This window comes from Argopecten irradians, chromosome 11, assembly GCF_041381155.1.
Source record: "Argopecten irradians isolate NY chromosome 11, Ai_NY, whole genome shotgun sequence".
NCBI classification, from domain to species: domain Eukaryota; kingdom Metazoa; phylum Mollusca; class Bivalvia; order Pectinida; family Pectinidae; genus Argopecten; species Argopecten irradians.
In genome coordinates, this window is record NC_091144.1 from 16,154,689 (window position 1) to 16,173,500 (window position 18,812).

The 18,812-nt window shown below is 34.8% G+C and overlaps 1 protein-coding gene across 3 annotated transcripts in view; it reads left to right on the forward strand.

Annotated features, from left to right (window-relative positions):
- The first annotated feature begins 805 nt into the window (after positions 1–805).
- LOC138334853 (Kv channel-interacting protein 4-like) overlaps positions 806–18,812 on the forward strand; it is a 320,280-nt gene continuing 302,273 nt past the window's right edge. Inside the window, exons 1-2 of one of the 3 annotated variants that reach the window (XM_069283628.1) lie at positions 806–1,251; positions 14,924–15,043. In XM_069283628.1, the coding sequence (XP_069139729.1) occupies positions 1,191–1,251; positions 14,924–15,043 (181 nt within the window). In that variant the 5' untranslated portion in view covers positions 806–1,190. Of the gene's footprint in view, positions 1,252–14,612; positions 14,797–14,923; positions 15,044–18,812 lie in introns of those variants that run through there. The other 2 variants (XM_069283631.1, XM_069283634.1) reach the window with 2 other exon arrangements.

Here is an 18,812-nt window from a genome sequence, read left to right on the forward strand (position 1 = left end):
CATCATGCATTGTCTGATTGCAAATATTACTGTATAATTACTATACTTTGTCGATGTGTTTGCTTTTATTTTTGCATTTTTGCCGTCTGAAATTAATGAATGTACATACAAATGACTTCCGAAATATTTGAATACAAATATGCATTGTTCATAAACACACTTTGTATTGCATCAATGGTAGTGAATAATTAGGGAAACTTGATAACAATTGATGCGGTATGTGAACTAGTTTGAAACTATTCACAACTGTTCAAAAAAAAGTTTACCCTCTTTTGTGTCCATAGTTATCGAAAAATAAGGGAAACTACTAAATGTGTTTGTTACGGTCTAATTTTTGAAGTTTTTTCTGGAAACATATATATATAAATAATATAAATTTTTTGACAGCTAATTGATGAATCGTTCTTGTCTGGTATCTGTCCATTTCTCTGTATGCTTGTTTGTTACTGATTTTAACACATCTATAGATTTGAAGAATATAGTGTATCTTTCATCTAGAATAACAATTTAATCTGGAATTAAAACACGGAATACGCCATTAAGTTATTGAATTCAATTCATTTGAATTGGATGAATAATATGAAAAAGTGGTGTCTAATAGTGTGAATATGTGAAGACTGTCAACAGAGAAAGAAGCAGAGAAAACCTCAACTTCTGTGTTTATGTAACGCGTATAAACACCCATAAGCAAGGAATGAGAGAAACTAGTTGGTCGGTGTAATAGCTGAGTTTCACACATGGGTAAGAAATCGGGAAAATGCAATAAACGTCAATGGGTGCTCAGGCACTTGCACGGGAAACGTTTAGTTACTGCACGAGTAAAGGCGTACCCGCAATATTTGGCCACCATGCCTGACAGATTGTTGGAGGCATTGATGGTGACGATAGTTATTCCTTTCATTGTAATCTTTACAGCTTAACACACAACAGATTTCACATTTAACGTCCAAGGTGTTCCCATCCTGTCCCAAACACAGATGCCTACGGTCCCCGTTCTCCCGTCAGTAGACTGAGCCTAGTGCTAGTCTGGAGCGTACTAAATCGGTTTTGTAGGAGTTGAGGGTTTGATTTAATAACCGACAGCCAAACACTGATTTCCTCGATAAAGTTGTGTACACATAGCAAAGTGGTTCAATTCTAGGATTTTCAATTATTGTGTTTTGTCGTTAACATTTTGGGAGTAAAGTAACATGAGTGACTCGGATTACGACGACGAATACGACGATGGTGAAGAATTGAGAAAGAGGAAAGGTAAGCCTCGTTAGAGGACATTTGAGTTCACATCCCTACACCCAATTGCAGCAGACGAGACCCTGTCCTACGTAGGACAAGAATGGGACTGTCCTGGTATATCACGTTATACTGAAACACTTCTTTTGAGACTAAGTTAGTGATGGGTTACATTATACCAAAAGTTTTATATGTATACTCTTGCCTAACGTCTTAACAGTTTGTATAAACTGTGCACTTATCATCTGTGTTTACGTTTTCTAATGAAGTATATGTGGTCTCGTAAATTTATTTCTTAGAGTAAATGTCCATAAACTATTCGACGTATCCCATAATTTAGCTCCACACCTATTGATTAAGTGTTAGAAAGAAATGTGTCTACCTTTTCTATCTATCCTCTTACACTAGGCTGGAAGTAGGGATTCCGCATTCCAGGGTAAATACACAAACAATCACAAAAAGTGTCTGTGGTGTTTATTTTGCACATAGACAAGTTTTTTGTCCATTATCTTGGTTTACACACAAGGTGTGTATAGAATATATATATAACAAATACACGTGTTTCACAGGCACGCACGTGCAACATCTGTATTGTCTGGCCACACACGTCTTGATCATGCTATACCATCTTCTCTACTTTATCTCGTGATGATATCCTATGTCAGTAATAAAGATATCATTTATGTTAATTATTAAATCAATTAACCTTAAAAATCCTTGTCAATGTTTGTGATTATGGATGTTCAGAAAATAACATTTTTAGAACTTGTGCTTACGAGAGCATTAACCTAGCAAACATGGACACTAAGTGTCATGGCTGGCACGTGGTCAATAATAGTCATCCATAGGATCTTATATATTGGATTACGATAAATTTGTAGGCATGGAAATAATTGTTATGGCTACCACCTGTTCAAAAATTATCATTCATAAGATCTTTTTTATTTGATTGCATTGGACTTGTAAACTTGGGTGATTATTTTTTGAGCTGACACTCGTTCAAAGAGAATCGTTTACAAGATTGTCTACATTTAATTGCATTATACTTATGATACACATACTCTCAACGTAAATAGTTTCTACAAAGTTGTTTATACTCTGAGAACCACTTATGACAAGTATTTATAGTTGAGATGGACTTTAAGTTTTCATAAAGCTGTTATATAGCTATACCATTGTACCTTGAAGCCAATGTTATGCTAGTGTCTCGAGTATACATATGTATACATAATATTCATAATATCCTTCAACAGAGATAGGGTTTACTGAGGAGACAACTATATGAATCGTGAATTGGTTAGTAATTATTAGGGCTCAAAGTGTTTAAGTTTTTAAACATATTACTTTTCAACTAAAGTTTGATAGCAGTTATTAACTAAGTTCTTAGTATCAAAACGTCGCACCTTTCTATATTTGAATTAGCTCCCTTTGCAACATTCTTATTTTTGTATACAAACATGTATGCAAAATACATGTGGAGCTAGTCATGTATCCGATCGACGACGTTTCCGGTTATTTATTAGATAGTGTACCATTATATCTTGATAACATGAGCGGTACAAACAGTGCTGTTTACAGGTCTCCTCAAGAAAGAAGTCCATAGAGGATAAACAAACCTACTTAACCCTCTTAATATTATACGTATTTATTGCTGTATCTTACCTTATTTTATCTTCAGGAGATGCATTTCAGCGGATAATGTGTTGAAACAGGAAATGATTGGTATATTCTTGTTATTCGTCGATGTATGAACGGCATTTTACATAGATATTGTTATGACGTCCGTTAGAGCGTGATGTTAAAATATGTTTTTAAAATAACGTTCATACACGAAAGAAAAACGAAAACAAAATCCAATTAATTCTTTTATTTGCATTTTAACAGAATTGTTGTAAAATACCTTTCATCGCAATGAGATACTTATCATTTATTGGACGCTATATCACGGTTGAAACAGTCCGGTAACTGATTGAATAATGCACTAGTCGATGCAGATTTCGTATAGAAAACTGTGTATACTTCCGGAGCGCTACAAAAAGATTCTACGATGATGTCGTCTTTTTTATGCGGTGTCTATGAGATATATCAACCATTTACACTTTTCATGTCATTTGTCATTAAATTTTGATTTTTGCGAGTGTGTTATTTTTCAAAAGTTACAAAAGACACGAGCTTTAGAGGGTGGAATAAATTCCATATCCAACAACCACGAGTCGTGTGACCTGTTTCTACCACAATAATATCCGATTTTAGCCGATAGAAATACGACGAGGATAAGTACGCAATCCAACAGCAGTTTTGGTGTCAAGCGGCTATCACAGCATAACATGACGTCACTCGATTATTGATGACGTTAACAAAAGATGATACGACACTGAGAAAGACGTAGTTCGGTCAAAGTTCATCGTGTCAGCCAATCAGAATGCGTACAGAGTTTATACCACGTGTGGTATAAACAAATTGTTAATCAACAGCTGCATCGTTTAATTGATACCCTGAGAGTTGAATAACAGCGCCTATTGTGGTAAACGCCGAAATAATGCCTCGATCTCATTCATCGTCAATGTAATTGTCTGCATCAAAATGACGTTCATACAAAATTAATATCAAACTCGTTAGTAACGTTATGTGGTAAACACACATTATTAATACAAGGGCGTCATTCACAGTACATTCGGTTTTTCGTAATATCGCTTTAACATGTTACATTATACATTGTCATTTAAATGCATTTAGAAGCAGTGAAAATAACAAATTGTCATATAAACAAAATGTATTTGTGCATATTTTATATTATTAACCCAATCGTCACAATTGCAATATTAAAGACAGGTTCTTACGAATTAAAGAAAACCAAATAATTCAACTTTAAAATCACTATTTGATGAAAATGGTGGGGGAACAGAGGAACTTCCCGATTTCTTTTATGAATATATAATTATTTTATTTTGAAAGTAGTTAGCCCCGGCTTTACGATGACGTGTATATAACTGGAGCGCGACTTAAAAGAATGGTTTGATTTCGTTCCTGGTGGTGCTCTATTCATATGCAATTTTAATTGTTTTAGGTCAATGAAAGTCTAGTTTTATCCGTTGAGGTAATCTTTTCATCGTTTTAGGTTGAGAATATTCATTCGATGGACGTGCGTTCCTTCCTCGATTCTATCACCGACATTAACTACCATATAGATCAAGATTAATTATCATAATTATCAAACATTTATACTTGACCAGTAAGAGTCAAATGTAAAGTTACGAACTGGTTTTTAAAATCTTACATATTCAAAACTTATCATGAGTTTTCGGGATGTTGAATCCACATATTGTCATATTTAGGTTAATTGTTACATAAAAAAACTCTAAGTAATGAATTAAAAAGAGTTATTTTAATAATTTCATTCTAATTGCAAATATATCGATAACCTATAGCTGGTTGAAAAGAAGACAAAACAGTACTTTATTTTCCTATATACAAAGGTATCCCATTGACTAAGAGTGTACAGAGCTTACAACCAATCCTGTCGTGTGATATATGGATGATTTAGCATTTCACGCTCTCGTGTGAATTCTGAACACTTAACACACATTAATTACAAAATGTGGGCTTTATCTTAACACATATTTCCTGATCACAAGAAATATGCTGCCAATACCACTGTTTACCTGTTCAATTTGACTAGTGAACTTAAATTTTGGAATGCGTTAAAATTTCTTCATAGCGCCCATTCTTTTTTCGAATTTCTCATCTCTTCACCATAACCTTAAAAACTGAAATACTGCTTAATCGCAAAGACGACTAGTTTTCGGCTATTGTTTTCTTAATTCTCCCCTTAATATTGCTTGCCTTCGGAGTAGAATCTGAAGGTTTGCGAATCTGTCCTCTGACAAAGAAATACCAACATTTATAAAATGCAGTTGATTAATGAAGAGATTACAACGTCTGATCTGCCACTCAGGTGGATGTAAACTTTTCACTGGGGGTACATATTCTGTAGTCCAACGATACATACTTGATTTGCATTAATAATGTTTTTTCACTACGAACCAATTACTATATTTTACAATTCGAAAGTATACTTGTTATCAAAATATTCAAGTCGATCCTTTGTACTTTTTTTGTAGCTTAATTTACTTTAATTCTAGATCTATTTAAAACCTCCACTTGCGTCAATAGGTTTAATTTTCGTTTTGATTTCTCTGGTAATAATCAAAATACCACTGATGAATACATGACTTATTTCGTTTGCCTTATGAACTGATCATTATTACTGTCTTTCTAGTTTGTTTTAATTAACTGAAATGATATACTAACTAGTACAAAACATCAATGAATCTGTTTCATATACATTATGTAGACAATGTTAATGCCAGTTAGTCCTGAATGTTACATCATCCTACAGCAAATGTCATTACGAGGCTATACCTGAAGACTGTTAGCACGTGGCTGGTCGACAATCGACGTTAGATCGACAATTTCCCAGACACTACTTTATCGTTAGTGCGTTGAACTCTTTGTTCTTATATCTGTATATTACTGTACATCTCCGCAATTTTAAAGTTGGCATCTTACCGCCTTTACTGGTAATTGTAAATAATAATTGAATTTTCTCTGTGGCGGTATCATAGAGTTAGTGTGATTGAAGCCAGACCGATATATTCCTACGATTTACTTCCTCATCAACTATCTATAACAATGGAAGATCATATCTGGCTTTAAGTGTGGACGTCATGATCGATAAACTACGAAACTCGCCTACATAGAGACCATGCCTTAATCTTCTCAATGACTACCACCTTCCGACTTCCTTCTGCATTCCTCACCTCTACTCATCCATTCGATCAGACATTTAGTGTTGGTAGTCTTTTTAATAACGAAATATTTGCATAACTTGCTAAAGATTAGAAACGATCATACTTAATGAAAGCTTTATTAGCTTATTTTAGAAATAAAATAATTTACTTTCTTATAGTATTTAAATACAATGGATACAATTTGTCCTTAAAAAATCTCAATCACGATAAACTTTTATTGGAAAGTGTCTTTTTTGAGTCTTTCCAATTTTCTGTCATTAACTGAGTAAAATTATTTATTTAATACACTTCAGAAATAACATACAACCGTTACTATTACGATATCAAATGTCGTTGCTCTGTCGTCAGTATAAATACTGCAAGTATGGCTCTTCGTACTTTGATTATGTTGTTGTATATTATCTCACTGAGGGACTCCAACATGCACCATGTGCTCAAGACGACAACCAAATAACAAAGAAATTGATTTTTCAAATCTTTTATTTGGCTTTCACGTCATGGGTTTGCTACCTTTATTCGATAGAATTTGACAATTCCAATTGTGTCTTCGTTCTGAAATAAAATGTTCAGATGCAAGTCCTGAAGATCAATATTTATCAAGTCCCATCTTAGTTTTGTATGAAGTGATATCAAGCCTAGTACATCAGTGAAGAGTATTAGAACATTTGTAAACATTTCACTTTCAGACACGAATCTAACTGCAAATCAATAATACTTTCATTGCCTTTACCTTCGAGACTCTGTAAATGAGTATGTACGCAGATATGCACCGCATGTAGTGTGCTCCCAGGCTAATTGTATTAACAAACAACTGTGTTTAGACGACTGACTTTAACTCGTCAGGACAATGTGTCGGGGATGGGTGGATTGCGATCGAAGTCACGCTATTTCGGAACAGTGTTCTTTACCGATAAAAGCGAATGAGAGCCGAATGTACGTATTTGATACCATCGCTACTGTCCCAATAGCATATCTATGTGCTGATAAAGGCACTGTTGGAACTATACTTCTTTGTCCCATATTTGACACCATTCTAATAGGTTTATTCACATAGTGATAGAGTAAAATGACCTGGAGATGGTTATTGAATGTGACTGTAGATATATGCCTTTTGTTGATTAAATGAAATCTTTGACTTCAGAAGATATGGTTTATATAAATATTAATAAATAATTATATATTATTCGGTGTCGTACAATTCTCTTTGAACTATTTCCTTTAGAAGATATATCATATATAAATATTAATAAAAAAACGATATTTTGTTTTGTGTCGTACAAGGCTTTTTGAATTATAAAAGAATATTCCTTAATTGTCAATAACACTAATTTGAACTGTCGACCGTAAAATAATGTAGTGTTCTCACAAAATACACATGGACCATTATCCGCTGTATCCGCTGTCATTGTATTGGGTGTACGAGATCATGCTTCAGTGAGATAACACTTTCAAATGGTAAAGGTTCTACTATTACGTAAAGACCTTTTACAGATCTATGGTAGACTCTCAAACGATACTTACCACACAATAAAGTCAACGTAACATATTTCCTGCAGGTATGTTCTCGTCTTCTTACCTGACTCTTTTCTTCATAATGCATCCCATGATACCACTTTATTTTTGTTCTTCGGTTGAGCACTCGCCCCTGTGAGGTAGATTCTGAGCTTTGTTCCTGGCCATAGTCTATAAAAGTGGTAGTTTCAGCTCCTGCTTAGTGCTCAGCATAAAGTGAGTGGGACGACTGGTCGACGCCCGTTGTCAATATATTGTGACCGGGTAGGATGTGTTGTTTGGTGTCTTCGGCGGCATGCTCCAGTGATAAAGCACTATAAAAAGTGTAAGAGTTCTTCTATTCAAGAAAACAAACCACGAATATACCACGGTCTCCCAAAACACTCACCAGACAGTTCACAAACGCATGACACCACATACACGATTATTATGTAGACCTTAAATGACACTGTTAATTTGACGTAAAATAATTACCCAAAACCAAACTTTAAATGGCTCCATTCTAGCTAGTGTTAAGGCGTTATGCCTGACCATCAAATCAACGAGTGAGTGATATTTGGCTTGTACCTTTAATTAAGTGAAGAACATCTAGAAAATAAACCTTTAATACTATACTAATTGCCTACCGAATGTCTTTGCTGAAGCGTCTTGCATCAGTGATTCTCTGTTATTACCAGTTTTATAGAATCTCTACAAAAGCTCTACATTTTATTATTGGAGTTCTTTATTGTACTAAGCGACATTTCTTTTATTACAGACTTAACGATAATAAAGTTAAGAAATTCCCCAGTGAATCAGGGTGCATAATAAAATGACAATGCCGAAAATTAGACTGCCTACAATTTAACGACGTTGGCTGTATCGAGCATCAACTTGACTCTACAAGCCCATCATGTGGATGACGTAAGGGTTGATCAGGTTACATGTACGTGTTCAATGCAGTGGAAACCTATTTCAGAAAAGTTCCGTAAAACACGTTTGCAGCAAACGAAAGTACTTGGAATGCAACCAAGTAATTGCACTTTATCGTAAGACGAATTGCTATTTCAAAGAAAATGCGAGTCTTGTATGTATACTGCCATGAAATGATAATAAATCTGAAGAGGCAAACACTACATCACGTCAGTTAATTCGGCGCAAGTCAACTACAGCGCAAGCGTACGAAAGCAAAGACAATACAAATGCAATGCAAGCGTTGTCTTTTCTGTGTAGTTAGTTAACTGTGTTGTCGGAAAGAAGTTTACACTATGACATGTAAATGTAAGATGCTAAAGTGTTTGTCCCATTCGGTGTGTTTGTCTCTATGAATGTACGTTTTGTTGATTTCCAAACTACAAAATGTACAATTATGAAAAAAGGACGACTGATTTTTGTTGAAATTGATTTAATATCATAATACTTGTGACGTCATGATGTCTATGACGTCATGATGTATATGACGCCATGATGTATATGACGTCATTATATCTATGATGTTATTGCTGCTACGGCATCATATCAAAACGTTCAAGATAAATTTTACCTAGCTTTTCTTGTGTTTCTATGTACCTGAAGATGGCCAAGAGGTCGAAAATTTGTGGAAGGGATATTCATACTGTTTAATGTTTATATATATTCTCCCTCTGGAGAACTACAATGTAGTATTTGAAAGGCTAACAATGTGGTTATTTTTCTCATTTTGATTTCCAAACGATCATTTCAAAAAGGATATATTGATTAGAATCTATCTGTAGAACAGTATTACAAAAATGAATAACTTGAACGAGAAATAATTGAGATTTTATCACAAAGAGGTCAAGGATATCGTGTTATTAATTTCCGTTTTCAATTTGTTTCGTTGTTTCCTGTATTATCAGCAAACCGTATAAATAAAAATACACCGACCTAAATGTATATTTGGATGCCTTGGGTGATATGTAAGGTAATATTCGGGTCACTTGCTATATATGAAGTCGCTCGCAGACTTAGGGACTTCATTGAATGAAATATCTTGAGTAATATATGGATTCATGGTTTAAATTGTCAGGTCATAGCATTGTTTGCTTTGTCTAAAATACTGTATAATATACTAACAGTTGCATTATAAGTGTTTAGAGATCGACAGGACATATACATGTCTTTGCTATACCTGGTATGATTGTTATTTAAAATAATAGTTCTACTCCGATTTTTGAGTTTATCTGACACAATGTTCTTGCACATTTATTACGCTAAGATTATTACGTACATGTACTTCAGGAAGCAAATTGTAATTTTTTTTTAACCCTAAACAAATCTTGTCGTTATCTGATGATTTATGTAATGCAAACGTACTTACTCTAGCGATAGCTTTAATTTAGCGCTTTTTATGCTAACTTTTGTTATGTACAAAGCTGAAGTTTGTCAAATGATAGTTGCGGTATTCAACAATTTAATATATTGCGCTAGTTTATATCCACGCTTATAAACCACAATGTACATTTTTCGCATTTGCGCTAAAGTTTGATGGCGATAAAATAAGTATATTTTCAGCATTTATTCCAATGAAGATATCTCTCCTTCTAAGTCTTATGAACTGAAAACAGTACTTGTTCATAAAGATAATATGTGTACATTTAACAATATAATCTGATCCTGTGTATGGGAGCATCAAACTGTACATTAATTCAATTGTTATCATGAATTGTTTTATTCTAATCAAAGCACGGCTTGTGGATGTATTGCTATGTAGACTATCATACGCCTGAGAGAACACATGGCGTGACTTCAGCATTTTAGAATGCATGCTGCATTGCTCCGCATGTAAAGTTTCCTCTTGTTTATTTTAACAACTGGGACAAACATTAACTGTAAACAATTTACATCTGTACAGGTATGGTACATTTGAGTATTTTTTTCAATACATTCAAGAAACCTTCGACAGACCTTTGTAAAAAGAATTTTGAGAAAAGAATAATGCTGCTATGATAGGTCCTAAATAATTCCTATCAATTTTTTTTTTCAAAGATTTTATTCACTAGTTTATTTAGTATGTATATTGCAGCCGCGTTACTGTAAATTGTCACTCGCCTTTGGTAAATTAAGGATAGGTTACAGCAACATAGTTCTGTCGCTTTTTTTACGAAATCAACAATGATACGACTCATTTAATAAATAAACAAAATCTGTGAGTCTGACGCACGTAGGATTTGTTTAAATATTTACTGCAGAGATTGTTAATAAAACTGCAATATATCCCTATATTCAGAGAATTTATATTCAAGATGTGTAAAGCGGGGGAACAATATTGTATTTGACATCTAGTATACACTAACACAACACACAAGGCAAGGTATTACTTTTCCTAGTATGCATAACATATGGCGTCATAGATCATCAAATCGTATATCGTGGCGTATTATTACAATATCTTCTTTATTGATTTGGTGTCCGTTAGAGTTTTGAAGCAAAGTTTTTAACATTATAAGTTAAACAAAGATAAAGCATGGGCACTTATGACAACACTTATTATTCAGTCGTTCAAACGTCCTCATAGGGACGAACGCTAAACCCCAGGCTTATAGTAAGTCGGTGGTTTAAACGCTAAAATAAGATAAACGAAGATATATTATCATCAACCGTTCAAGTTTACCCACAAGGACAAACGTTCAACGAAAGGCCAAAAGTGAGGCAGTGTTAATGGAGACTTTAGGAAGAAGAGAAACGATGAAATCCCACATTTAGTCGCCTCTTATGATTGCATACAATGGGGCAGCAGGTACCATTTTAACGCTGTACGTGCAGGACAGAATTAGGATTTTGATATACATGCACTTTTTAACTAGTACAATTTGGCAGTCGTATACACCAACACAGCACACTAGCCAAGGTATTTCTTTCACATTACGTGTGACGTCAGCGATTATCAAATCATATATCTAATCCTTGATCAATATATAATTGCTATCCAATACACACTTCCATCGGGCATCAGATAAACATAGATGCACGAGGAAAGCACATATCGTCAGTGTCAAGATATAAAGCATGCAACGTATAAATCGGGTAGTACATATGTGAGGTAGGAGAAAGCAGTGCTCTACAAAGGCGATTGCACACTGATTTATTATCGTAGTCGACAACTCCGGCACAATTAACCCCATCAAGGAAATACGAGATGACATATAACCACTAGCAGCTATCATTCACGCGCTGGCTGTATAGTGGAGTGCACACAGCGCGTGTGTGTTTCTCTCCTAACGCCCGACGACATACGCTGTAAGCTAGCCTATATAACCCAGGTAGCAGTATCATGATCATCGTTACTACTACATTTACATCATTTTCCTTCATTTATTTGCACTTCCCGATCGCACGTCTTAGTTTAGCTAGCTCGCTGTATAAATCGCAACAAAAATGTCCCAATTTTGCACTTTTTAAAGATACTCCACCGCCGAAAGAGCATAAATGATAGTCATCATTTTAACACTAATTGGTGTTTAATCGTATATATATATAAGTCTAACGAACACAAAAATAGTATAAAATAATGTATCTTGCCTTTGGTGCATGCACAGTCAGTACTTGATTTTATATGGGATAAAGTGTCACGGATTTTTTTTGGGATGCAATTAATTATTTTCATATTTTTATCTTGAAGTAAAATTAGAAGTTCAAACTTTTCAATGGTGGTAATGGTGTAAAGAAAGTAACTTTTGTATCTGAAGAAAAATACTAAATCGTCTGCTTCTGTTTTTGATGGTAAAAGAACATTTGTAAGCGGTGGAGCATCTTTAATAAACTTATGCACCTGAAATTACATCCTCGATATTCCAGGGGTTCCGATCACTTACGATCTCTACACCCCTGGACTATCTCATAGTAAAACTGGAGGTAACAGAATAGAACAGGTAATTTAGTCATTTGATGTACATCAAAAGAGTATAACGGTACACTGTGGTTGACTGTGTGGCTTTGATGTTAGGCGTCGCTCTCTCTGTTGTCTTCAAAGGAAATCTGTGCTGGCCTGTGATTGGTCAAATGTTTTCAGCTGAGCTGCCTTCAATTTCACTATGAGATAGTCCAGGGGTGTAGAGATCGTAAGTGATCGGAACCCCTGGAATATCGAGGATGCTGAAATTATAGCAAATATGATAACATATTTATATAAGACCCTTGATAAGAACCAACATGGACCCAGACGCCTCCGTATCTTGTTACATCTACCATATCTTGTTCAAACCAAAGTCAGTTCATGATGTTTTCCATTGCCTTAAAAATGAGTTTAAACTTCGATATTAAGTTTTAATGAAGCTTAAAAAAGCATGTATACCAGATTGATGTGTGCTGCAAAGTAAATCTGATATTACTGATATCGGCAAAATAATTTGTCAAACAATCTGATCCATGTATAATTATAATTGTACATTACCGCTGGTGTCAGATGTTTACATGTATATCAAACTTATTATTCATTCATTATAATTGATCAGCGTAATTCACGACGTTAAACATTAAAAAGTAGAGCAATTGTGTACAATTTGAATTTAAAAGATAATGACATGTTCAAAATGACATTAAAGAGATAAGGGATACATAAAAAGTTTGGTTAAAAACTGAAACTACTTCATTCAAAAGAATATCGTTAAGATCGTTTGTCTTTGTACATTTCCTGGATGATACTGGTTGTGTAACCTGACATACGTTAGGAAGATACAAAGTCATGTCCTTTACTGTCATTGACATTGTAGTAAACGAATTTGAATCAGGTTGAAATGGACTGTAAATATATTCAGAAAAATACACATTAAACAGTTGAGATAAGGGCAACTCTAAACAACTACCATTTGTCTCAAACTAACGTATGTTTCATGTGCCGACATGTTTACATATCGCTTTGCAAAGAAAATTTGGCACTTTGTATACATTTCTCACACATCCCTCCGTAAACTATTGACGATTGAACTGTAATTGTTTCTCTGCATGCAAAGCATTATTAACGCTTCTCCGTCAACGCTTCTCTGACGTTGACCTTCAAATCCGAGGACTACACGCCCAGATGCTAACATAAACAATTAATATTGCACATCTTACATAGGCTCGCTAAGTGTGGGTGACGAAGATATATCTGTAGATTTTGGAACATTGATCCCCTATGACTCCCGCAATGCCCTTGCGTCTAAATGTCACTCCAGGCTGGCTTCAGCAGACTACCGATCACCTCTGTCTGTAGGCAAGAGATTGCGCGGCTTTTTGTAGGAGTTTTCAAACCGAATCGATACAAACCAAGAAAGTGTCACTTCAGCGGGAACACAGTTTTCTCAACAGTACACATACGCCTATTGCCGCGAATGTAACTGTGAAAACTCTACATGTTCAGTGGGTTCCAATTCAAAATCAATATACTGTATTATTATTTTTATTGATATGTTCAATAATGACGTATTGTCTTCGTCATCAACATATTTTCTCACCTGGTGTACGAATAGGCATTGATCTACTTAAGTCAACACGATACTATACCTGGAAGACGTTAGCGTACATGTGCACGTGTTTCATAAACACATGGGAAAATTCAGGTTAGGATCTAGTATCATCAAATAATAATGTCAAAGATATCATTCTTCTCTATAGCGTCTGTAATATAATTCAGTTACTATAAAACGAAAACATGTTTCGTAGTCAAAAGGCTTTGCTATGTCTGCGGTTGACAACTGTTCGTCACTCTTCAAGTTTTTGGTATCGTCATTATCATTAAAATGACATAGATTAATAACAAAGATAAAATAAAGTATACTAGAACACATTTAAGACTTTGATAAAGTCACATCACCATTATACCCTTGGGATGATTTCTGCATTACTATCTTCTATCACCGGGTAATAAATTATTGTTCCAAGAGAATATTGACCCGTAAATGTTCTTTAATTGCCATTTATAAACACCAATAACCAAAAATATTAATTGCATGCATGTGAAGGATGCTGGAGTGTATTCCATAACATACGTATAGCCGTAGCATGCCGGTAACCATAGCACGGTTCGTGTTCGATTTTTAGGTACCCGTCCATTTGGGATGTTTACTATAGAACTGCTATGGAGGCTTAGGCTGAGAGAAGGAGTGTAGAATTGTCAGTGGTAGGGTCGGCGAGGAACTACTATAGTGTTCGCCGTACAGGCAATACCCTTAGTAGTGTTATATATATATATATTGTACATATATACAACGATGGAAGGATTTATGCAAAAGTGACTATTGCAACATGTCAAAATTTCGGAATACTAGTAAGTGTGGATGGAATAAATCGTTACGGAGATGTTGTTTGTGTGTTAAACTTTGCCCCGGATTTGGGATTCTGTGATTTCTACTGCATCGTCATTATCCTTGTTTCTTACTTGCTTCCTTTTACAGTGGGACAGGCGATCAAGAAACTGAAGATCCGGAAACCTGGAAAAGCCCCTGGATCACGACTTCAAAGGTCTCTTAGTGCGAAATCTAGGAAACGGCTTCATTCTTCAGATTCAGGCGGAGGTATGTTCATGTTACACATTATATTTTAAGTACATCTTTTTAATAAAACAAAACTCTCCATCACACTGCGTTCATGTCATATGAAATAAAAGCATGTGATTAAACAAAAATGCGATGCACGTGTCTTGTCACTTGTTCCTTATGTTCGCTCTTTGACAAGTTGTCCTGCGCTGGATTGATACGCAAATTATAAAATGAAAAGCTATATTGAAACTAGCAATATAAGCTCTATCTCTGTCTATGCATAGCGTCCCAGTTATGGATTCATTAATTCCCCCAATATTTGCAAAGCTAAAAAAATAATAAACCGTAATTAATTTCATAGCGATATGAGGCTCTACATAGAGGAATTGAGCGATGGGCCCTAGCAGACGAAATATACACAAGCCTCACTACTAAATTTGAAACGTTTCAAATTACTCTTAGAATATTACCAGAACGATACGCATGTCATTGGCAATGGAACAGAAAATCTAACTAGAATATCATTTTAAATGTGTCTTAACGCTTCTCGTGCGTACATGCGTACCTAAAAATAGCTATTGGCTATTAGTGGAGAATTAACATGCATTATGGCTTACTATAAACTGTTGATGCGATGAGCTTTGTCAGCTTGATGTCCAATGCCAACCATCAACGTATCAATGAAACGAGGAGAGTTTACGTAAAAATGATAAAAGAATGATATCAACCAAATTGGCAGCATATTTAGTTACATTTCAGTAACTACTGATATGTCATAATGGCTGAGTCTTAGAAATCTAAGACATCACAAGGTATGGCTGTTAATGTACCAGTGTACAAACATATGTCTATACAACAATACAGCCATACTCGTATGTGGGAAAAGTCACTGTAGGTTGTGGTAGTTGGACGCGCACAGGGCACGTGCCAACACGTGCTGGCGAACAGCTAAACTGTTGTTTTCATTCCGATCCTGATGAGGATGTATACCTATACACGTGTAAAATTAGACTTATGTTCCTTCCGGATAAACATTCAGTGGAGCGTTAATGTATATATTATTATCATAAGAAATAAATGTACAGTTTGTAGTCATACAGTTAATATAATAATTAACCCTTTTTGTGTCATTGCCAGAACATGAATTCTATACGTAATAAAATCATTTTGTCTGGGGCAGGTACATTGTAATAGACGCCTTCTTACACAATCTACTTACTGCAGCACAACACACACACAGTTGCAATTACAAGTAGACCACATTTAGGTTAAAGTGTACATTTGTATAGTCACAAAGTAATGCCATATTGTAACGTAACATGATAGACCTCAGCCCTGATATCTTAGCTCGTCGAACTGTTACAAACACACTTAGTTTTAAAAACATTAACACTCCCAACAGTTGCAGCATCAGATTAACGTCACATGTATCTAAGGTATGATTTAAGTGTAACGAGTTTATTACAACAAAACCAGTCGTAACAAACTCCTTAAATGAAGACTACCTGCGTCATAAGGCGACTTTCATGGAGTCCCAAGATTGCCCATTGCAATCATTTGCGACATGTGTATAAAGACATTACGATTATGAAAGTTATCGGTATATTATTCCGTTGGTGGTCTTCATTGAGAGGTTTGACTAAACACATATACACGAATCATCGAATTAAGTTGCTAGCATTATACCACTGATCTACATTCACTGAATATGTAGATGGTTACGGTTGCCAAATATTTAAATCTGAAATGCTTGTCTGATATATTATACTATTTGCTTTTCAATACTCGCACATTCCGTGTGGGAAGTTTCTGGATAGAGAATGTAGATTGATGATATTTCTTTGAGTACTTTTGTTTGACGCCTTCACGGAACCGGTCGAGTCTTTATATAGCTACACATACTAAACAACGATAACAAAATGAACTACATTGTAACAATAAACATTGATTAATCATATACAATACAAAACAAATTACCATCATTGCCACATGACAACCGAGAAAATTAACAATAACATTCCTTATTAAATAATGTATTTGTGATGTCGAAAAATTGTTCAATAAGTTTATCTGCTGAATATTTTCGCGTTTTTTGCAGGGTATTGCTTTGATCAGAAAACAAAATTGACACGCGAAATATTGTAAAATAGGCTAAATTATATGTACTCTCAAGGCCAACCGCGAACATTTAAAACCCTAAAATATTATCTCGCTTTTACTTGAAATTGCAAAAATATGGACTGAATAGATACGTACACAACTATACGTTTGAATTACAATAAATTTACATTTGGCAATGTTTGACACTCGTAATATTTGGTCATTGCTTTAATTCGAAATACGAACATTATCTTGAACTATTTACAGATTTTAATATACATATTTAACAAGACTTCTATGGTAAGACATAATGTGTTTGTTGTATAATATAAAATAAGGAATTGTTCTTTATCTTACACTAGATGTAATGTCCATACTCTATTATATCCTAGTTGCTTGTGGAATCTGTCTGATTCTTCCGAGAGATTTTGAAAGACAGGAGCTCGATACACTCGTTTGCTTCTGAAGACATAAGTAGATTGGTAACGTTGATTTCGTTTTAAAGTGAATTCTTAATACTAAGTCGAGCATTCCAATTTATTTCCAGCTATTTCTATCGGTATAAAACCGTAAAACAATGACGCAACATAAGTCTATCGCTCAGGTACAGAGCGATATCAAGGTCACATTAAATAGATTGACTGTTTGTTATCTACTCACTATTAGGGTATATATACGTCCTGTGATATCCCGAGCTGTATCAAATACTTATTGAAACTAACACCATTGTCCGACAAACATTTTCAGGTTTTCTGTTGTCTGTTGGGACATTTCCGTAGAAATTAAAAACAAAATTCATCTCGTCTGCTAGCGGAATTTGTATAGGGGCAGAACATTGGTACATGTATTACAGTGGCTCCAGGAAATGTTTAATGCATAGTTTTGAACTAACGTTGAAACTTTTACACAACTAATATATACAAATATGTGATCATTTACTGCCTGAGTAGATTATTCTTTGTATTAAACCGACACATGTGGTATAAACTGGCCCATACGAAAGGCGCGTTTGTTGGTCTCACCGGTCCTCCATAACATTGGTTTTAACTCCTAAATCTTGCTCGGATTTATCTTAGCATTGCTTTTTAGACGCTCGACAACTCTCACAGAAGGACTGAAGGTGAAGGTGATATGTTAGGTTGTATCAAAAAGAATTGAATACTTTTTTGATAACCTGTTTTTTACAATATCTTGTACAAGATGACTATCTTTGAAATTATCATCATGATAAGTGTTTTTATACATTTACCACCTAAAACAAAATAAATCAACAAATGTATTTACTGAAGACGATACCCCCCACCTGAATGTGGCAAAGGATATATTTAATATATCATCAATCTTTACCCCACAGACCCCCCCCCCCTCCCCCCCGGAAAAAAACCCGAAAAGAAACAACATCAATATATAGTTTTAAGCATAATGAAACAAAATGAAACCCACATGGCATGGAATAACAAAAGGAGAGAATATCTTACGATATATATGAGGCAAGCAACCTTATGTTTAAATGAATACGTGAATACACTTTAGTGCATTTTGTATAGATGTTTCCCAATTGTGAATGCATTCTGACGCTCAATTAGGGATGTTAATTGCGCCATTTACCCTCAGCTGGTAATGCTAATGGTAGCTGCTCTTTATTTTGGTCGAAATGCAAATTATCTAAATCGTCATATATCATACCGAAAAGGTAATTATGCAG